This window comes from Bison bison, unplaced genomic scaffold (genome assembly GCF_000754665.1).
Source record: "Bison bison bison isolate TAMUID 2011002044 unplaced genomic scaffold, Bison_UMD1.0 scf7180017864241, whole genome shotgun sequence".
Taxonomy (NCBI): domain Eukaryota; kingdom Metazoa; phylum Chordata; class Mammalia; order Artiodactyla; family Bovidae; genus Bison; species Bison bison.
Genome location: NW_011494813.1, coordinates 2741549 through 2765337, shown reverse-complemented (window position 1 = coordinate 2765337; position 23789 = coordinate 2741549). Strand labels below are relative to the sequence as shown.

The 23789-nt window shown below is 37.8% G+C and overlaps 1 protein-coding gene across 5 annotated transcripts in view; it reads right to left on the bottom strand.

Moving 5' to 3' along the window:
• Positions 1-22538, bottom strand: part of EYA1 (EYA transcriptional coactivator and phosphatase 1) — a 361166-nt gene extending 338628 nt beyond the window's left edge. For 4 of the 5 annotated variants that reach the window (XM_010846960.1, XM_010846962.1, XM_010846961.1 and 1 more), the window contains exon 1: positions 22497-22538. In XM_010846960.1, the coding sequence (XP_010845262.1) occupies positions 22497-22529 (33 nt within the window). In that variant the 5' untranslated portion in view covers positions 22530-22538. The remainder of the gene's footprint in view (positions 1-22496) is intronic. The other variant, XM_010846966.1, reaches the window with a different exon arrangement.
• Between the last annotated feature and the right edge of the window lie 1251 nt (positions 22539-23789).

Here is a 23789-nt window from a genome sequence, read left to right as displayed (position 1 = left end):
AAATAAGAACTCAAGTCACATGACCTGAAAGCCATGCTCTCCCTCAACAATCCTCCCCTTCCCAACACCTGGATACTAAGTCTAAGAGAAATTAATCTCATTTATCCTTTTAGAACAAATGAAGTGTTCAGTTGCTGGCTTTGTAAAAGTATGCACTTAACCACAAGTTCACAATCAAGTTGAATCCAAACAACATCAAAATAATGAGCTAATTAATTATGCACCAGCACATTTTTACTACTGATACAGTTTATACCATGACAGAAAAGTGCCAAGTTTAGAAGAAATGAAAGAAAACAGAAAATTATGTAAAACATTTCTTAACCCAAGCCTTTTTTTACACTAATCTGCACTTCACTCTCTTTGATGATTCTTATGCTGTGGGAGTAAACACTATAAAGAATTAAAAGCAAACAAAACTTTCCAACTATAGTCCACTGAGTGTTATTGCCTCTATTAAAACTATAATTGTATAGTATTTAGAGTACAGAACAGTTTGCAATTCAAAGTTCCCTTTGAAATTTTAATTTTGTTTCTCATTCTTGACAACTAATGATGACTGTAATAAGCTAAGTATATCTCTATTTGACATATTATATACACAAACATATTCTTCTCAAAAGACTGAGATTAATAAATAAAGTATATTTCTACTTTGAATAAACAGGGATCATGATGTAAAAACATGATCCCAATTAACTGTAATAATCAGCCACTCTTTATTGGTCATGATGGTCATTAGCTATTTACACACAGGTAAGTATCAGGAGTATAAAAAACCTACAGCCACAAAGACAGTATTTTGGTGCTTCTCCCAATACTCGTGGTTTGTTTTTTCTCACATCCTTCCTTATCCATTCATTCATTCATTCAAGCAACATGTACTGAGTAACCACTAACTGCCAGGCAACATGATAGGCTAGTGATTAAGACACAGGACAGGTGCTCCTCTGTGAGCTCATTGGAAGAGAGAGGTGTGAACAGCTAGTTGTAAATCAACTTACTAAGAACCACAGTAGAGCTCTTAAAGGATCACAGAAGAGAGAATCCAATGAGTTGATGTTACCAAAGCAGAGTTCACAGAGGGGTTGGCCTTTGACTTCAGAATAGGAGGAGGAGGAGGCTTCTCTCAGGCTGAGAAGTGGGCACCAAACACATGAACTCAAGGGAAAAAAGTATAACTTTTAGAACCATGACAGTTAGTCCAAGTTGATCCTCAGCCAGTAATATGCAAATGATTATTTGCCAGTAGCAAATATAAATATCCTGTGACAAAAATATAGCTTTTAAAAATACTTCTCCCATTTCCTATACTGTGCTCTCTGAAAAGGAGGGGCATACGAGGAACCTCCATACGAGGGGCATGGAGGAACCCTGGAGGGGGTTTAGGATCAGAAGAGGAAGGATGGGCCCCTGGATTTCCCCTACATAGACACCTTCACCTCCAAAAATCCTCCTCCATCCATCTCCTTCTACTTAAATCTCTAACTCTCCCAACTCAGCCAAGATGCTGGTAAGGGAGGTTGAATCACAGTATCTCAGTTTCCATTTACTTATCAACAAAAGTAATCTGGATTCTACCCTTCACTATGCCATAAAGCCACTAGGACTAAAGGGGTATTGTCCATTACATACCTTTCAGTACTTATACATCTTAATCCCTCAAAGGAACTTGGCACCAATGACTATCCCTCTTCTGCAAGTTCTCTATCTCTGGTTCATCTACCTCTCCAACTGCATCTCAGACCTCATACTTGGCTCCTCCTCCTCTCCCTGAATCTTATATCCCTCTAAATTGTCTCTTGTTTGGTCCTTTTCTTTCTCAACACACTTGTCCTGTGTTACCTCCCATAATGTCTTCAGTATCCTCTACTTGCTGGTGACCCCAAATCTGTACTCTTAGGCCAGTCCATTCTATTAATAGAAACCCACGTCCAAATTTTCAAGCTGTGCACAGAAATTGCCCACAGATCTGCAAAACTTCTTAAACTGTCCAAAACTGAACTTTTGATCCTCTGTTATTTGTAGTTAAACCTACTAACATGAACTCCTCTTTTACATGAAAATCTTTTACATATTTAGGAAAAAAAAAAAAAAAGCAGTCCATCCTAAGTCTTTTATTGCCAAGTAGGGGTTCCCTGGTGACTCAGACAGTAAAGAATCTACCTGAAATGCCGGAGAACAAGATTCGATCCCTTGGTCAGGAAGATCCCCTGGAGAAGGGAATGGCAACCCACTCCAGTATTCCTGCCTGAAGAATTCCATGGACACAAGAGCCTGGCAGGCTACATGGAGTTGCAGAGTTGGACACGACTGAGCGACTAACACTTTCAATTCCAGTTCAACTACAGTGTTAATTATCCAGAAGTCAAAGTTACAGTAATTTGGAAAGAAGAGACAAATCTATGTATAGTGTTGAGAAAAAGCTTTCATGAAGTCCATTAGTTTAATTTTAAAGAAATGATTAATTACCTTTAACCCAGTATTCCTCATTATTATATGTAAACATGATACACATTCACATTACAATATTAATTAAAAAATAGTATCACTTTTTAAAGATAAAATATGACTAAGCCCATTGAGATATGTTGTTCAGAACACAGAGAAAACTACAAAATATTTATCTCCAAATTGAAAATACCTATATTCATTTATTAATCATGAGCATAAAGTAGTGTCATATTTCAATTACTTAAACTTCCAATCAACATGCACAATCATTGATTCCTAATGGAAAAATATGTGGGATGAAGCATATAAAGCTATTATCAAAATTAACCATTTCCAAACAGCTTTTAAACAGTAATTCTTTATCAGTTTTTTAAAAAAAGAGCAACACATATCTATACACATTATATTCAAACAGTGCTTTACTAATACATTACATATAAAATCCGTACAAGATATATGTTTTTTAAAAGGGCAAAATTAGAAATTCTATTTTCTTCCCATGTCTCAAAGGATAATACACATTCTTCAATGTAGTCCTCTAGTATAAGCAACTTGCTATTGTTTAGTTGCTAAGTCGGGTCTGACTCTTTTGTGACCCCATGGACTGACTGTAGCCCACGAGGCTCCTCTGTCCATGGCATTTCCCAGGCAAGAATACTGCAGTGGGTTGCCATTTCCTCCTCCAGGGGATCCTTCCAACCCAGAGATCAAACCTGTGTCTCCTGCATTGGCAGGCAGGTCCTTTACCACTGAGCACCAGGGAAGCCCATAAACAACTATTATCTCCTAATTATCTTCCTGAGTTTTCTTTTACAATTAATTATTATTGCTTTACAATGTTATGTTATAGAAAAGTGAATCACCTACATGTACACACATCTCTCCTCTTCTTTGAATTCAGGTCACCCAGAGCACTGAGGAGAGTTCTCTGAGCTATGCAGGAGGTTCTCATTAGTTCTCTATTTTATACATAGTCTCGGTGGTATATATATGTCAGTCCCAATCTCCCAGTTCATCCCAATCCCTCCTTTCCCTATCTTCCTACATTTCATCTGCACACACTTCTCAAATCTCTACCTTGTTCTTAGGTAGAGTCTTAGTTCTTATTACCAAAGATAGCTTAACTCCCCTTTCCGCCTAAATTCATCAACATTGCTGGCCTCCAGTCAACTATTACTTAAACTTCTCAAATACCTTCTTTTCCACAATCTATTTCCCACAACTTACTAAAGAGCTGACCATTTTTAACTCAGAATTTTAGTAGCCGAAAGAAAAACTTGAAGATGGCATAAAGGTGAATGACAATACTATTTTCTCTCTGTAACACCCCAAAATAATGTGAATGTCACCTTCCATTAGACCACTCTGCCTTCAGAGATTTTTCTTATATTTATCATGTACTTTGCTTTGCAAGGGCTGCAATGGAAAACTGGTACAAAAAGATGAAACTTAGAGGAAAAGTTTTGACAAATTCAGTAATGAGAATGTAGAGTTTCAATCACCCCAATTCAAAACTAGCAAACAAGCCTGAAAACAAATCAAAATCAATAAAATTACAATTTGTTTTTCATTTAAATTAATTCAAGACATACTTTACCAGTTTAAGAATGACCAAGTGCCAGCAACAGGATTGGCATCCTTGTGACCGCATCAGTACCTAAATTACTTTGTAAATCTCCAAAACTGTAAAATAAAGCTTAAATCCTTAAAACCAGTTGGCATCTCCTAGTATCCAGAACCATTAGATTACAAGTACTATTTAATCCTTTTTCCTAACTAATGCTATTATATTATGTGCATGATTTCATATACTACATGCTTAACATATGTCACATGCATAATACATGTACATAGAATGTATTGTGTGAAAAGAAGAATTTCCTATTTCTCTCTTACAGTGCAGTTATTTAGTTACCAAATCCTATTTTTAATTTATTTTTTTCACCAAAACCAGAAAAGGTATTTTTTCTTAGGCAACAATAAATAAATATCTAGAGTATAAGGAAGAAATCTCTTCAAAATGACTTTGATCTACTCCTCTGACCCAGTTATCAAAAATCATTTGTTACACCTGGATTCTCCTATGCTTCAGCTAATGTGACAGTTTGCCTTAAAGGATTAATGGCCTTAAATTCTGTTAATGTTTTGAAAATTTGACAAATATGAAATATCTACTCAGTGCTTCTTGTAAACCAATTTAGTAGAGTAGGCTAATTTAAATTACAACCTCCTGTTTAATAAAATTAAGATTATAATGGCACTATTTTTAACTGGTGATAAATCAAAGCAATTAACTTTCTCTTCTTTTTTAATACTAAGAAAATAATGCAGGTATAGGTGATGAAAATGCAGAGATACTTACTAAAATACATCCCTGGGAGGTTTTTTTTTAAGGGTACAATAATTTCGATTTTTGCCAGCAATTTAAGCTTAGTAAATAAGCTTCTGCTATATATATATACCTTGGGACTTTATTCTCAGTCTGGTCGCCTTCCTGATTACTAAGTCTTTCTAAATTAGAGCAGGCAATTTCTCTTTGTTTTACCTAATATTTGAAAATGGCAAAAAAAATCCCCTGGGTCATTGAAAATTATCCTTTCATTCCAGCAGCCTGTTTCAAGTCAGTCAAAACATTCCAGACTTCAAAAGGAGGCTCTGCCTGCTTAGGCCATTCTGGTGTCCCTCTATGGTTGGCCTAGGAGGGATCGGTTATTTGGATAAATTAATTTCTGGAGCCTGCTGGCCTTCTAGAAGACCTCAGTGTCTGACTGCAAATTAGTTCTACTGAACATGAAGAAATCCCTGGACAGGCTAGAAGAAATAAATGGTGATAAAATCTAATACTACAATGTTTGTAATGTGATTTTATTCTGCTATGTAGCTTGTAGGCACAGCTAATGTTGAATTAAATATTTTAGATTTTTTTCAAAAAAGGCCGTGAAAGCAGAAAATCAGATCAGGATCCATGTAAGTCACAGCAAAAAAAAAGCTAAAAGCTAACTTTAAAATAAAACTTCCAGCAGGAATCTTTTATGAGAACAAACAAAAATGTCCCAGTTTTCCACAAAATCCATTATATTTTTATATTACTGATACAAAGCCCCTTGTCGGCCACCCCCTCCTCTGAGACAGGAAGTCATGCAGTTGAATTATGCTTTAGCCGGGGCTGTGAATAAACTGTGAGCAGCCCCTGAGTACCGACTTGTACAAGTGCCTAAGGAGAGCTTACCCTGAAGGAAGAGAAGTCCCCGAGCCAAAACTAACAAACAGGGCCCCTCAAGCGGAACAATGGTCCAGAAAACTCAGCAAAAAAGAAAATAAACTTCATTGGCAGTTTGTTTTTGACTGTTAAGAGCTTAGCTACAACTCTATCAAGATTTTTAAGAAGGTAAGAAATTTCACACAGAAGGCCTTCTCACAGCTGCTTGAGAGTTTATAGTGCAAATGTATCATCTTGTCTTGCCATGTCTAATCCACTTCAGGAGATACTTGTATCTTTTCTTTCCAAAGTAAACAGAACCACACCTCAGAGAAAGAGATGAAGAAAAGCTCCTTTTCGCCACCTCCACACCCCCAGGCCAGAGTTCAGCTTGAGTGAGCTAAACCCAGCTCCTAGTCAATTGGTGCTAATTCTGTCAAAGAGGTAATGAAGATTAGAAATAAAGACTGAAGTTGGGAACATCATTTATACATTTTTTTCTTACATGCACGTGAGATAAATGAACCTCAAATGTGGTATTTTCAAGAATTTTTTAAGAAATTCATTTTAAAAATACATGTCGTTCTAAAATTTACATAAGGAGTTACAGTTAGTTGTCTCTGTAGTTAGTTGCAATTATGTTCTGGTTCCCTAAAGCTCCGTGAATCTCAACATATAACCACACTGGCAAAAGTTCCTAAAAAATATTTATCATGAGACTGGACATATTTAAATACCCCTCCAATCCTATATGAGTCCCCTCTATTTAAAAAATCTCTCTCTTTTTTTTTAAACTCAAGCCGGCATTTAGAAAAGGGAATGGCAACCCACTCCAGTATTCTCGCCTGGAGAATTCCATGGACAGAGGAGCCCATGGGGTTGCAAAGAGTCAGACACGGCTGAGTGACTAACACACACACAAGCCAGCATTACTTGGAGTTGAAGAAGAAGAAGAAGAAAAAAAATATATATATATAGTATGATTAATAATAGATGGAAACAGCATCAACAAATAATGAGATTAAAAAACTACAAAAATGGCTAAATATGAGGTCTTCAGTCATATCCCTAATCGGTGCTCAATATCACATTTCAGGAACATGGAATTAAGGCTGATAAGATGATCATATTTGTGCACTGTATTCTAATTAACTGAAAATACTCACAGACTAGGCTTTTTTAGATTTGGAACTATACTTGGAAAGCAACTCATGTATTTCTAAAGAAATAAGAAAAGTTAAAAGACTGTTCAAAGCAAGACGAAGATTCATCTGTAGATTCCCTGCAGAAATTTATAAAAGTAGAACGCATGGAAAAGCAGGCTTTTATTAACTGGAGAAATCATTGTAGAATTCCTTTACCTCTGTAAAACTTAGAAGGGGGAAATGCAATCTCAACACACTTTTTTAAACCGTAAAACTCTAAATACACTTATTTTTACCCTAAATGCAAAGAAAAGTGAGGAAAATTGCTTGTGTTTTCTAAACATTTCATAACATAGCCCTGTTACACTTTTCTCTCAAGGCTGCATATATTTTCAAAGGTTTTTATTACTTATTCACAAGTTATTAGTTAGATTTCACGTTTTGAGGTCAAATTTGTAACCACTAACCTGAACTTCTGTTAAAAATGAAAGAAAAAAGGAAAGGAACAAGTTTATTACTCTGAGTTAATTTATAACCAGCTAAAGCTTATACTGCTTAATCGTAGTACATAGTATATAGTACAATCATAGTACATAATACATAATTTTGTTAGATATTATAAAAAAATAAAGGAATTTATTACTATATTTTGGGACTCACGGAGGGCTTGAAAACTAGCACGAAATAGTACGAGTATTTCTAATCTGTATGTGCTTTGTGTGAACCTTTCTGGAAAAATATAGCACATTTTCTTCAAAATTATACACTAACCCCAAAGGAACACAGACAGCATTATGCATTTTGCCTTCTTGAATATGGAAAAATCACCTTGATCCTTATAGCTCTACTTCCTATTTCATTAAGCACTAGGTAATAAATCATGGATTCACTAAATCTCAGTGGTGAAAGGGATTTTAGAGGTAATTCAGTTCCACCTTGTTCCCATGCAAGAGTCTTCAACAGATTATCACCAAGTAGTAATGAGCTAAGGCTATATGTCAAAAGCGCTTAGAACAGCCAGGCTACATAGTAAGTGCCTAATAAATGTTACACATTCTTTTTAGTAATAATCAGGCACTGCACATTTCCAAGGATCTAGAGCTGACACCTCATAAGAAAATCAGTTCATTTCATCTTTCCCTGTAACTTGTAGTGAACGGTAAAGAATCTGCCTGCAGTGCAGGAGACACAACAGGCATGGGTTCAATCCCTGGGTCAGGAAGATCTCTTAGAGGAGAGGACATGGCAACCTACTCCAGTGCTTTTGCCTGGAGAATCCTATGAACAGAAGAATCTGGCAGACTACAGTCCATGGGGTCGCAGAGAGTTGGACATGACAGAAGCCACTGAGTACACACGCACATACATAGTGTTTAAGCACTATGATTGGTTCAATGGCTCAAAAATTACAATGAATAGAGAACTTAGCTACTGATGCAAACAACTTTTTGGGCAAAAACTTAAAAGGACTTGGAACAGTATCTCAATTTAATATGCAATATTTGGGGTGTTTTTTTCAGCAGAATACATTTATCATCTTAAAACTTTTCACCAAATTATAGGATCATAAATTTCATTTTTTCCAAATACCCTTCATATTATACTATCTTGTCATTTTTTAAGGTTGGTGAGAACATTGTAAGATTTTTGAGGCTGGTCTTCCAAAGTAATAGCAAAATCTATTGAACACTTACTGGCAGGACAGGTAAAAGCCACTAACTTCAGTTAAAATTGCAGCCTATTGCTTTTGTTCCAAGAAGCGAAGACAGTCTTCAGAGGACTCTAATGCTCCAGGTAACGACACAGGCTCATGGCACATGTGAATTAGCCCAGTACTCTCCTGGCTGCCATTGCTGATGGTCCTGTAAATTAGGATCCCCATTCAATAAGACTCTACAGGAGACTGGGTTTGATCCCTGGGTTGGGAAGATCCCCTCAAGCAGGAAATGGCAATCCATTCTAGTATTCTTGCCTGGAGAATCCAAGGACAGAGGAGACTGGTAGGCTACAAGGCCATGGGTTTGCAAAGAGTAGAACATGACTGAGCACACACACATGTCAATATCACAAATAGATCACACTTTGAAAAATTTGAAAATCTTTGTTGGCTCTATTGTTTTAAGGGGGCAGCCGGACTCACAGTTTGAATTTAAAATATATAAATGAGAATGATTGGGGTGGTCCTAAGATGGTGAAGGAATAGGATGGGGAGAAAGGTGTATCCATTTTGACTGAAATCAATCACCATATTTTAAAAAGGCTATTATAGGGTAAACAGAAGAATCACCATTTTTTAAGAGACAAAATTGATTAAGTTAAAATATAGATATGATTTTGCTAGTCCATAGTAAATGATGATCTATTTTTTTTCCAAACAATATGGAATCTGAGCAAACCACTAATTCTAATGTCTCATGTGAACTTTTTAAACAACTGAACTTTAGTGAAAGTCAGCTTTTTGCCACCAACAGTTTCCTATTTCAAAAACACAAGTGGTTAAATGCAGGCACGCGTGGGTGCTAAGTCGCTTCATTCACGTCCGACTCTTTGCAACCCTATAGACTGTAGCCTGCCAGGCTCCTCTGTCCATGGGATTCTCTAGACAGGAATACTGAAGTGGGTTGCCATTTCCTCCTCCAGGAGATCTTTCCAACCCAGGGATCAAACCTGAGTCTCTTATGTCTCCTGCATTGGCAGGCAGGTTCTTTACTACTGGTGCCACCTGGGAAGCCCTCAATGCAGGCATAACTAACCAATTATGAACATTTTTAAGGGCATATAATTTTATACACCTGAACACAACATATTTTTGAATCCAGTTTTTAAAGTTAACCCTCCTAGCCTACCAGATGAGGTCAGGTAAATGTATGTTTTTAAAATATTTCAGAGAAACATGGGTGGACAAATCACTAATGCAAACACTAAGATTAAAAAAAGTAAAAGGTGTATTTGGACACTGTTTCTTATGCCAAGAAAATCTATTTCTGTTTTTTAATAGAAATTAGAAATGAAATTTTAAGTAACATGTCATTTTAGTCATAAATAATCTAGCATTAATTTTTTTTCCTTGTAAAACATGACTGATATTAAGGTTATTATGTGGTTACCCAAAGCGTAAAATTTTATTCTTGAAAAACATCTGAGATGGCTATGCTTTGAAAGAAATACAACAGCGTCATTAAAGAAATAAATGAGCATATACTATATACCTTGCCAAATGATGTTTGATACAATAGAGCATTTGAGAATTTCTAGACATCAAAGTAAATTTCCATACACTTTAGGATTCCTAAAAGGAATTTTAGTTTATACAGGATGTAAGTAAAAATAAGAAATAGTGAACAAACAACCATCCATTTCAATATTTGCACAGCCCAGAAGCAATGATCTCTTCCAGGTAGTATTTAAAAAAAAAAAAAAATTTTTTTTTGGCTCCTTTTCAACAATCTTTCCTTCTTTTGTAAGGAAAAGGAAAAACAAAAAGGGTTTTCTTTTTTTTCATTACTGATTTTAATTCTCTCTCTCTCTTTTTTTTTTTTCATTTTGAAATACAAGGTACCTACTACCTGGAAGAAAACAGATATATTTGTTGTCTTTTGATAAAAATATAACAAATGTATGTATACTGCTTAATAAAGGCATGCCTGTTCTTCTTTTGATCCTCTCAGCAATTCTGAAATACATAAGACTGAAATATTACCCTGTTCTAGAGATGAAGACCCTGGTTAGAAATGGTCAGAGAGATCTGCACCCACTCCAGCCAGAACTCCAACTCCAGCCTCCAGTTGCCTGCCAAGCTCATGCTCTCTCCTGTACTTTCATGGGTATCCACTGACTCAAACCAATAAGAACACAAGCTCAGTTATCGCCTTACTGATGTGAAATGGGGGTATATGTTCACAGTGTGGAATCAAAGTGTTTAAAAATAAGAGATGTAGTCCAATTTATGTTATGTTTGAATTTGGGAGAATTCTCAAAGAAATTCCAGGAATTCATTTGAAATATAGACATCAATTGATCTAGTTTAACAGAGTAGAGCCATTTTGGAAAAGATTTCTTCAATGGATAATATTTGGAAAAAGCACGTGAAATTTTTCGTATCTGATTGTCAGGTTATTTTGCCCACTTATTTTCCTATATGGGCTTCCCAGGTGGCGCCAGTGCAGGAGACATAAGAGACATAAGTTTGATCCCTGGGTTGGGAGGAATCCCTGGAGGAGGAAATGGCAACAACACTCCAGTATTCTTACCTGGAGAATCCCATGGACGGAGGAGCCTGGCGGGCTACAGTCCATATGGTCGCAAAGAGTCAGACATGACTAAAGTGACTTAGCGCACACTTTCCTATATTCACATAGTTAAAATGAATCTATGTTGCTATTTTCTTCTATAATCCTATTTTCATAAAAGGACATATGTAGGAATTAACTTCATCCTCTGCCTAAAGTGTCAGGAATTTTCCATTAATGGAGGTTCAGTTAAAAAGTTTTTATAGCAGTGATGTTTGCTCTCGGTGGACCTCTACTCTCATGAAACCTAAAAGAGCAAGAAAAGCTCTGAGCCTGATTCTGGTCTGGTCCCTTAGGTGGTCGGTTTCCTGCGCCCACATGGAGCAAAAACAGCTAGACTACCACATGTGACGATTTCTTTCCATTTACAAAACCTCTTCTCCAGGCAATGGTAGTCATTCATTCATTCAACCAAAACATTGTTTTTGCATCTACAATGTGCAAAATAGAGAGGGCTCAATGTCAGAGGGAGGGTGATTACGCCTCTCTCATATTCTCTGACCTCAAACAAATCACAGTCTAGAAGGTAAGCAGATTTGTAAGTAAGGGGAGACAATTTAAGACAGAATAAAACATATGCTAATGAGCAATTCAAAGCATTTATTATGTGTAGAAGAAAAACTTGTATTTGGGGGAGCAGATAAATAAATCAACATCTGAATGTACCAAGGTTGCAAATAAAATGCAATAGGAAAAATAAGAGTTTTATTAATTATATTTATATAAATAAAGTGTGAAAGTGTTAAGTGCATCTGACTCTGCAACCCCATGGACTGTTGCCCACCAGGTTCCTCTGTCCATGGAATTCTCCAGGCAAGAATAGTGGAGTGGGTAGCCATTCCCTTCTCCAGGGGATCTTTCCAACCCAGGGATTGAACCCAGGTCTCCTGCATTGCAGGCAGATTCTTTACCATCTGAGCCACCAGGGAATTTATATAATGTTTATATAAATACTGGAGTAGAGAGAATTTTAATGCAAAAATAAGTTGATGAGATCACTGTATTAGTTATTTATAACTGTGTAACAAAATTACCCCAAAACTTAGCATCTTAATATGCATTTATCATCTCACACAATTTTAGAGAGTCAGAAATCTGGGAGCAGTTTATCTAAGTGTTACTGGATTATCAGGGCTCTCATGAGGACGTTTTAATACCTTAAGCTTTCTGCTGGGGCTGCTTCATCTGAAGGTTGAACTGAGCCGGAAGGATTCATTCCAAGAAGGCTCCCTCACATGGAGAGAGAAAGAAGGCTTCAGAGCCCTGCACATAGGCCTCTACACAAGGCTGTTTGAGTGTCCTCACATCATGGCAGATGGCTTCCCTCAGAGTGAATGATCCAAGAGAGAGCAAGGAGGAAGCCACAACAGCTTTCATGACCTGGTATCTACAGTGGCACACCATTTCTTCTCTTGCTTCTGCTTATTAGAAGTTAGTCACTAAGTGCAGACCATACCCAAGGAGAGCAATTCATCGCAAGAAGTTCATCATTAACAGACTCCATGTCTTAAAGGGAAGAGTACTATAAACATATTTTCAAACTGCTACAAACACATTCAGGAATGGAACACAAAGTATACAAGTGTTTCTTTATGTATTCCAAGCATCTTTTAAAGTTATCATAGAACTATTTGGATATGATATTACATATAAACAAAATACACATGTACAGAAATGTGGACATCAAAGAACCCTTATCACAATATCAGTGCCACTATATAGATACCATGTGGGCTCCACAAGTAACAATATTCATTGACTGAAGGATGAAAAAGATTCCAAAAGAAATGATTAGGAGACCTAAAAAATGTGAAGATGCGTCATATGAGGGTTCTGATACAATCCTGGAACTATGAAACCGGATCATCAAACTGAGCATTTAGTGGGTTGGCAAAGATGCTCTGTTTCCTGGAAGGTCATCCTACCCACCCCTTGGCAACAAGCACACATTTACTTTGTGATGCATAAACTTTATTAACTTTGATTATCCAATGTCATCTGGTTATAAATGAAATCACACTTCATTAGAACTAGAAGAGATCTTCTCAATTCTTTACAAATGAAGAAATATTTTATAAATGAAGAAAATGAAGCTCAGAGGCAGGAAATAAGTCAAATCCAGGATAATGGAGTGAGCCTGAGAGAAATAAAATGAGAAACCTTGATGGAGATGGGACTGCAATGGTAGAATCACCTCAAGTGCCAACAAGAACAAAGGTGGGAACCCTCCATTTATCTGCAGGCACTAATGTCACCCTGGGGCCCTGTCCTGTATTGTCAATACTCTCACAGCACAGCTACAGAGCTGAGTACATGCCACAGAGATCTTCTAGTCATAAAGCCTAAACTATCTACTGTCTGGTTCACTACATAAAAAGGTTATTGTATTTTTGCTACATTAAAATGGCTTTCTCAGAGAAAGACAAATATTATATGATATCACTTAAATGTGGAATCTAAAAAATAGTACAAATGAACTTACTTACAAAACAGAAGCAGACTCACAGACACAGAAAACAAACTTATGGTTACCAAAGGGTAAGTGGGGGAGGGATAAATTGGGAGCAGGGGAGTAACTGGGCTTCCCTTATAGCTCAGTTGGGAAAGAATCTGCCTGCAATGCAGGAGACTGGAGTTTGATTCCTGGGTCGGGAAGATCCCCTGGAGAAGAAAATAGCAACCCACTCCAGTCTTCTTGCCTGGAAAATCTCATGGACAGAGGAGCCTGGCTGGCTACAGTCCATGGAATCGCAAGAGTCGGACACGACTTATTGACTAAACCACCACCACCAGGGGAGCAACAGGTGCACACTACTATGTATAAACAGCAAGGACCTAATACATAGCACAAGGAACTATATTCAGTATCTTGTTATAAACTTAATGGAATAGACTCAAAAGAAAAATATATAGATATATACATACTTGTATAACGGAATCACATTTGTTGTACACCTGAATGAACTACAATTGAAAAAAATAAATTAATTTCTTATTCTAGCTCACACTTGTGGTGACTTTTCATCATCAGACCTCTAAACCAGAAAGTGGTTTTATTTTTCTTTTAAGTATTTACACTGCCCTTCCTACCTCCAAAAAAAAAAAAAAGTCCCAAAGTCTGTGCCTTTTCCTTGGAAAGAGAAACGCAAATGCCATCATCGCTATTAATAATTGCTCATACACATCCGGTTCTGAGCACCATGGTCACTGAGCTCTCAGCCTCCTGCATGTTAAGAGGGCAGGTCAGAGGCAGGTAGAGGCAGTGAGTCTTAATGGTTAGAACCCCTCTTTCCTTTCTTTCCAGCATCAGCCACAACCAATTTTCATCTTCATCACACTCTATTTGTTTGATGCACAGGGACCAAGTGAGCTATTCCAGGACACAAGATGCCGATCAGCTCAGATAAGCAAACGTTTACAGAGTGCATGTAAAGGGCTTGGCATTAAGTTTGGCCCTGGAAATATATAAACAAGTCACTGTCCAGGACAGGGAAGCCTGGCGTGCTGCAGTCCATGGTGTCGCAAAGAGTTGGACACAACTGAGCGACTGAACTGAACTGTCCTGGCTCTGGGGCAGTTTTCCTGTCTAGGTTTTATTCTTCACCTCAAATACCCAACTGGTAATACAGCTTGGTACCCAATTTGAATTTTGACAGCCTATCTCTTCCAAACTCTCAGGTCACATTCCAATCTGGGCTCTTCTCATGGGGCCCAACAAGCCTTGCCCAGGCAAAGGAAAACATTGCCTTATTCCCCCCAGCATTGTCTGACACCCAAGCTCATCTTAATCCTGTGAATGCATGACCATTACAATTCAATTAAGAGAGAGTATCTCAGCCCCCTGGTCAAATCCATTTTAATTAAATAACAATGAGCCTCTTTAAAGCACTTACTACTTGTGTGCCTGGCACGGTGGAGATAATACTAGTAACATCAACAAATGCTAAAACAGCATTTCCGGTATGTCAGGCAGGATTCTAAGGATTCTCACACATATGCATGCGTGCTCGTTCAGTCGCTTCAGTTGTGTCCTACTCCTTTGCAACCCCATGGACTGTAGCCCCGCAGGCTCCTTTACCCATGGGATTCTCCAGCCAAGAATATACATATAACCTCATTCAGTCTTCACAGCCACCCTGTGATATCAGTTATTACCATCATTCCCGTCTACTGATGAGGAAAATGACTGCAGGGCACACAGATGCACTCTGCATCATGCAGCCAGTGAATATCATTGTAGCGCAAATCTGCACCCAGAGACTCAGGCTCCAAAAACTGTGTTCTTGCTCACTAGCTGGCTTTCATATGTTATTTCTAATCATATAAGAATGTATTATTATCCCTTCTTTACAAATGAGGATGAACTGAGGCTGAGAGAGGTGTAAAAACTTGCTCAAGTGCAAGGCAAAGGCTGAAGCAGATATGTCTGACTCAACGTGTCCTGCCCTTTCCCAAAAGATGGCCCATGGGGCTTGGTACTAGTGGCTATATATACACTTTGCAGTTGACAAAGTGCTTTGGCATATAGTATCTTATTTCTTCATCACAGAGACCCGGCAATATAGATCTTATTTATCTCTGTTTGTAAAAACAAAATTGAGGCTTAGAAGTTGAAATAACTTTTCCAAGGTGTCATAATTAGTTAGCTGTGACTCAAAGCCAGGTATTCTGATTCTAAGTCAAGGTTTCCCTCACTCTGACCAACTGCCTTCCATTTTCAAGTTAGTTTCTATTTGCCGTGCATACATTACAGCCCGTTTAACCCCAGTTCTAGGCTATACTCTCTGGGGCTGAAAATGCAAAGCATTGCTTCTGTCAGATCAAGGGAGAGAAGAGAAACTGGCTTATTAGGGATCCAGCTGAGAGTTATAACAACTTAAGTTATCAGGAAAGAAGAATATATATATATATATATATATACAGCATCCCTTTTGGCTCAGCTGGTAAAGAATCCACCTGCAATGCAGGAGACCCAGGTTTGATCCCTGGGTTGGGAAGATCCCCTGGAGAAGGGAAAGACTACCCACTCCAGTATTCTGGCCTGAAGAGTTCCATGAATTGTATAGTCATTGGGGTAGCAAAGAGTCAGACACAACTGAGCAATTTTCACTTTCACTTTCATATATATATTTATATAGGCTTCCCAGCTGGTGCTAATGGTAAAGAACCTGCCTGCCAATGCAGGAGACATAAGCTACATGAGGAGGAGGAAATGGCAATCCACTCCCTACTTCTCTCCAGAAGAATCTCATGGACACAGAAGCCTATATATTTGTATGTGTGTGTGTGTGTGTGTGTGTGTGTGTGTGTGTGTGTATATTCACCAGCAGATATTTCCATCAAAATGATTAGCTTGTAGCAAATGCTACATCACAGGTTAAATCTGTAAGATGATGAAAGTGAAAGTGAAGTCGCTCAGTAGTGTCCGACCCTTTGTGACCCCATGGACTGTAGCCTACCAGGCTCCTCAGTCCATGGAATTTTCTAGGCAAGAGTACTGGAGTGGGTTGCCATTTCCTTCTCCAGGGGATCTTCCTGATCCAGGGATCAAACCTGTGTCTCCCGCATTGCAGGCAGACGCTTTACTGTCTGAGCCACCAGGGAAGTAAGATGATGAAATGGGACTAAAACTGTGGTTTCAAACCAGTGCCTCCATGGGTACAACCTGGGGGTTTCTTGAAGGCTCAAGGCTATTGGGTGGTCTGCCCAGTCCCTTCCCTGGGCACGAGCTGCAGAGTCATGATTCATGCAGGACCAAGTGGAGCTCTTTCCACATGGTGGACGGTTCAAGTAACATGTAAACCATGGTCGGCAGGCAGCCAACGCTAAACAAGGGGAGTACAAAAGCCAGGTTATAAAGAAAAAGAGGACTGAAGAAAATAAGAAAATACGCAGAGGAAAAACAGAAGGAAAACTGCTTGAATTTCCTTTCTTAAGGTTTTCCTTTTGTTCTACGTCGTTCTTAAGACTTTTTTTTCTTTCCTTAAACTAGTTCATGGCAAGTTCCACTACTTGCAACCAAATAAACTAGAAATATTCAAAGTGTGAAGATGGAGGAAGGTGAGATGGATAGGCAAATAGACAAGGTTTGAAGCCTCACATTCTTATTAGGCTTTGTTATGGGTTGAACTGTCTCCCCTTCAAAAAGACAGGCTGAAGTCCTAATCCTTGGTATCTGTGAATGTGACTTTATTTGGAAGAAGGATCACTACAGTTGCTATTGGGCTTGCCAGGTGGCACTAGTGGTAAAGAACCCACCTGCCAATGCAGGAGACATAAGAAATGTGGGTTCAATCGCTGGGTAGGGAAGATTCCTTGGAGGAGGGCATCACCACCCACTTCAGGATTCTTGCTCGGGGAATCCCCATGAACAGAAGAGCCTAGCAGGCTACAGTCCATGGGGTCACAAAAGAGTCGGACATGACTGAAAAGACTTAGCATAGCATTATCCAATATAACTAATGTCCTTATAAGAAGAAGAGAAGAGACAGAGGTGAGGTGGGGAGAATGCCCTGTGACAATATGGTAGAGATCAAAGTGCGGTAGCTCAAACGCCAAGGATTGTCACAGATGTCCAAAAACTAAGAAGAAGCAAGGAAATATTCCTCCAAAGCTTTCAAAGAAAACCCTGCCAATACCCTGACTTGTGACTGGAGCCTCTGGAGCTATGAGATATAGTAAATTTCTGTTGTTTTAAGTCACCCGGTTTATTGTACCTGTTATAGCAGCCTGGTGGGAATACAGGCTTCCAATAAGATGTTTCTGATTTTAAAAAAGAAACTGAAAACTACTAAATTCCATATTTTTCAATGTATCTAAAAATTTCACTTTAAAAATCCCACTCATGATAAAGCTGGATAAATAAAACCCTGACTAATTTATAATTTCCCAGCTAATTAGACTCATATGGATGTCATATACTTGTATAACTACTTTCCGTATCTCTCCTAAAGAGTGTCTTCTCACTGTTAATGAAATAAATATTTAAGTTTTCCATTTTGGTTAAAAGTTACTTTTCCTTTTTAGAATGTACAAATGTAGGAATAAGGTACATACATATTTAGTTCATGTTTTTCTTGCAAAACCCAGCATCTCAGCAAAAACTGCTGTTAGCATTTCAAATTTACCATAATTTAAAGAAACGCAGGAAGTATAGTTATGAGAATGGAGCCCTAAAATATAATTATTCCAAAGAACTCTTAAATATTATCATCAGAAATTTTTGTAATAAAAGTAAATTAACTCTACCATTTATAATAAGATGTTCCTTTGAGAGTCTCAGGAGACCCGATTCCCTCTACAGCTAACAATATAACCAAACATATGTAGTGTTGGTGTTTATAATACCTGGCACTGGTATAATGGTTGCATTTACAGTGTTTTATTATGGACTTGGAGACAGCCAGATAACTTTTTAACCACATCTTTTTAGCAGTATTTACAATAAAAGTGCATTAGAGGTATATTGTACTTTTCCATTATCAAAGACCTTTTAAGTATGTGATCCCACCTGACCTACAAAATTACAATTTTAAATAAGAGAAAGTAAATATTATCATCTGTTTTCTAGTTGAAGAGACTGATGCTTAGTGATCCACCCCAGGTCATACAATTAGTAAAAGTTAAAACCAAGTCTTTAATCCCTGGGTGGGGAAGATCCCTTAGAGAAGGAAATGGTAACCCACTCCAGTATTCTTGGCTAGGAAATCACACGGACAGAGGAGTCTGGTGGGCTACAGTCTATGGGGTCAAAAGAGCTGGACATGACTTAGCAACTAAACAACAACTTCTGACTCTGAATCTAAAATGTAGGTTTTATGATGCTAGGATTCTATCTAAATCAGACAGAAGGTTTAGGTATCTACAGAGCTCACAGCTTCTAAGGAAAAGATAGTGATTCATATCTCAATTCACTTTTTAAAAAAGAGCTAGTACATGCTTTTCTTATCTTGACGTGATATCCTTGTAGAAATTCTCATAATCTAAAGAAATTGAAAGATGCAGCCTTAGCTTGGCCCTTTAATGTCTGTTCAGAGGTGCCTACCTAGAAGAGGCCAACCTTGGACCTATGGAGAGAGAGGGGGCTATGCTCATCCCAGCAGGGCCCCTCAAGAGAGGATACTGGAGCGGCCATATTAGGACTAATATGATGTAAAGCCCTGCAAACACCTTCTTCTTTCTGTTCTCATGAGGCAAGTTGAACAGTTGATAAAAACTACAAAATTACATGAGCTACTTCTTTCTAGATGCAGAAAAAACAGAGGCAGTAAATTCCAGAAAAAGAAAGGTGGGATTTCTGATTTAAATGTTTTTTCCAGGACTGTTATCTCCTTAGGATTAAAATAAGAAGCTACTTCACTCTTGCCCATGGCCTCTGGTCACATGAAAGATGTATTCCACAGTGCCACTATGGTCAAGAGGCTACATTCTAGAAATACTGGGGGTGCAGTTTACTCTTGTATTTACTCTGAATACATTGATTTTTCAGTAAGAAAACATTTTGAAAGATGAACATGACAAGCAAGGGACATTTCACGTTTGGAAGTACAGGAATTCCTGGTACCAGGTCTTCTTTTAATCCTTTAGTTTCCTTCAACAACAACAAAACATTAAACCCAGTTGAAAAATAGGCAGAAAACCTAAATAGACACTTCCCCAAAGACATACAGATAACCACTAGACACATGAAAAGATGCTCAACATTGCTAATTATTAGAGAAATGCAAATCAAAACTATAGTGTAGTATCTCCTCACACTGATCATCATTAAAAAGTCTACAAATAACAAATGCTGGGGAGGGTGTGGAAAAAGGGGAACCCTGCTTGGCTGCTGGTGGGAATGTAAGTTGGTAGAGCCACTATGGAAAACAGTATAGAAGTTCCCCAGAAAATTAAAAATAGAATTACCATATGACTGGGCAGCCTCACTCCTGGGCATATGTTCAGACAAAACTATAATTCAAAATGATACACGCACACCTATGTTCACAGCAGCACTACTCACAATAACAAAGACAAGAAAACAACCTAAATGTCCATCAACAGACGAGTGCACAAAGAAGATGTGGTGCATACATACACTGGAATACTACTTGCTCATAAAAAAGAATGAAATAATGCCACTGACAGCAACATGGATGGACCTAGAGATTATCACACTAAGTGAACTAAGACAGAAAGACAGATACCACACGATATCATTTATATGCAAAATCTAAAACATGACACAAACGAACCTATTTACAAAACAGAAGCAGACTCACGGACATAGAAAATAGACTTCTGGTTGCCAAGGGAGGTGGGGAGGGATGGACTGGGAATTTGGGGGGTTTGCAGATGCAAACTATTACATATAGAATGGATAAACAATAAAGTCCTACTGTATAGCACAAGGAACTATATTCAATATCCTGGGATAAACCCTAATGGAAAAGAATATAAAGAAGGAATGTATATATGTGTGTAACTGAGTCACTTTGCTGTACAGTGGAAATTAACATAACATTGTAAATCAAGTATACTTCAATAAAAAATAAATTTAAAAAATCCTTTAGCTTCCTGAGTTACCTTATTACTTTCAGCTAAGTTCTAGGCCCTTTTCCTATCTTGAGCCTGTTTCCCCGCTTTCTGAAGGAAAGGGGAAACCTGAGAGCCAAAGAAAGTGAGCCTGGAGGAGCCCACCTGAGGCCCCCCACACAGGGACCTTTGGAAAGACTGCTCGCCCTTCGTGGTTGAGTAGACAGGGGCCAAATGGCCCGGAAACTGCTTCTCCAATGCCACACACCGTTTGCCCTGGAGAAACATCACTCCCTAGTTTTCTACCTCCGAGGCTGCCAAGTATCTTTCAAGAATAAAACTGCTTCACTCTTCACGGGACAAAACACCTCTGAATGGTATGGAATGAGATAGCCCAATAAACACCATTTTGTTAGGATAGGCAAACAAAATTGAATCATTATATTCTTTACCTATTTGTTTTTCATTTGTCTCAAGTCAGTTAATTTCTTTCAGTCGCAAATGAGAATTGGCAGAATATAAAATCTCCAAAGAAATGTTACCTGCAGCATTTATTTGTTGAAACTGTTAGTGATTCACCAACACTTTGACTTGCCTCGATGTAAGGAGCAAAGTTACATAAAAGGAGTCGAAAGTAGTAAGTTATTCCTGCATTTATTTTTCACTTACTTGATATGCACTACAGAACTATTTTTCATACAATAAGAAAACCGAGTATCACAGGCCCATAACAAGTTTAAAAGGACAAACAAACGTGGTAAGGGTACTTTTCCATTTAGGGTGAAAGCTACACCGAACAGAATGATCTCGAAGTGCTTTATGTGAATTATCTCACAAGATGATTTAGGAGATCCATAAAACACACTCTGTAATTGCATACAGTATGACTGCAGAAGCACCTTGATAGCACTTGACCCTCTGTTATTAAAATCCTAATCCATTAGCTGTTACTGCTTATTACATAACAACCAGTAGGTCTTGTAAAACACACATTTACAGGAACCACAACAGCATTACTAAAGATCATACTTCAGGTTTGTAATAATTCTACGGTGAACAAAGCTGAGGTATGAAACCACAGGACTAAAAAGCGTCATAACTGATCTGAGACTTTCAAAGGCAAAGTCACGGAATGCCACCTCAAATATTGCTACGGAAAGTTTCCAAGAAAATAACCTTTTACTTACTGAAATAAGGTTTTTTAAAATTAAAATCGATTGACGTTTTCAAGTTCAAAATCACTCACAGGTTATTTTTAAAATAATCCCTAACTGGGAATATTTGCTTATGAGCCAAAAGAAGCTTGCTTTCTTCCCAGTATGAACCTGAGGAAAATTTACGAACCCTTTCTCTTGTGCTCACAAGATAAACAAACAAAATAAAACCAAAGGTTCTCCTCAATTTAAAGCCCACTCAAGAGTTTATCAAACTGTGAAACTACCAGACATTTTATTTTTTTACCACACATAATGCGTGCACGCGCACACGTACACACACACACACAGGCACGTGTGTTCAGCAAAACAAATATGTACAAAACAATCCAAACGTAGACATTAATTTCAAGTTTCATGAGACAAATACATGCTTTCCCTGAGGCAAAGGAAAATAGAAGTCTAAAAATTACATTAAGCATATTGGTAAAATTAAATAATACTAAAGGTTAGCTTTTTACTCTAGAACTCTACTTTTGATAACTGATACCTTTAAGGAAGATATAAATTAGGTTTGGTTGATGAAATAGCACACTACTTAATTCATAACTTTAAAAATCATTAAAAATTGGGACAGAGCTTTTGAGGAATTTCCAGACACTCAAGTTACAACAAAAATAGTAATTACGATTTTAAGAGCAATAACTCTTGCCTTAGGACTGACATTCTGTTTACTTACAGACTGTCCATTTATCCCCCGGGGGTCTTCCATTGAAGATTTCTTCTTCCGAATTATATATGGGCTATTAGCTCCACACTTCTTCAAAGACTTCCAACACCCCAGCACCTGTGATGAACAGAGCATCAAGCAGCCGTATTAATTGTGTGGCATGAAATTAAGGACTGATCTTTACATCTGCAGCTTTCCATTCACTAGCATGTATACACAAGTCAGGAATGCTTACCTTCACTGAATGAATCTTTAAAATAAATATTATGGGCTCACTGTTTATCACAATTTACATGAGCCAAATGCGGCCAAATTATAGCTCAGTGTGTCTGCTGTCAGCAGCTGCAGCCCAAGTCAAAAAAAAAAGAATGAAGAGGGCAGTGAGGGAGCTTTCCACACACGTTATTTCTGAGCCCAACTATCCAAGAGCCTTTTTTTTTCTTTTCTTTTTTCTTTTTGAAATTGGTTTCTCCACACTATCTATCAACGTCAGCTATACCACAATGCCAAGAGGAAATACTAACAAAGAAATATGATTGTAGTCTGAGGGAGAATAAAAGAGAAAAATCTAGAGTTGAGTGTTTTACCCTCAGGGCAAGGATATTATTATACTATTTCTTAGCAAGTTTACTTAGGTCACAGTTTCACGGTTGATCAATCCTGAAACTTCAAGAGACTCAACACCTTCGAGAAGAGTGGGATTTGGGGATGCTGCAAGATGTAGACGACGAATGTAGTATTTTGAAATATATTCTATGGTTAGTTATCTTCAAATAGTAGTGAAGGCTGCCTAATTTCATTTATAACTCTCAGAATTAATTTTCATACTCAAGTTCAAATGAGGAACCAAAAGAAATTCTCAGTTTTTCTTGCTTGGTCTTAGCAACTAAGAAATTAATCTACACTCCTCACATCAACTCCAACACAGATATTTAAATAGACATGAAAATTTAAGCAAAAAAAAAAAAAGACAATCTTAGTATCACCTAAGGTAATATTACAGAACAAAGAGCATACAGTCATGTAAACTTCAGAATCACTTCTTATAAAGGTTCTTGAACTTCTGCATGCAGGCATGGTAAGAAAACCACTGCAGCAGAAGTTAAGAGATCTGAATTCAGGTTCTGACTCTACCACTAACAAGTGGAATGACCTCGGGCAAATGATTTTGGTTCCCTGAGCCTCAGTTTTATTATGTGCAAAATGGGAGACTTTAACTGGATGATAGCTTAGATTTTAGATTTATAATTTAATGAAAGTATGCATTTACACACATGATTTTCAGGTAAAATATTCCAAGCT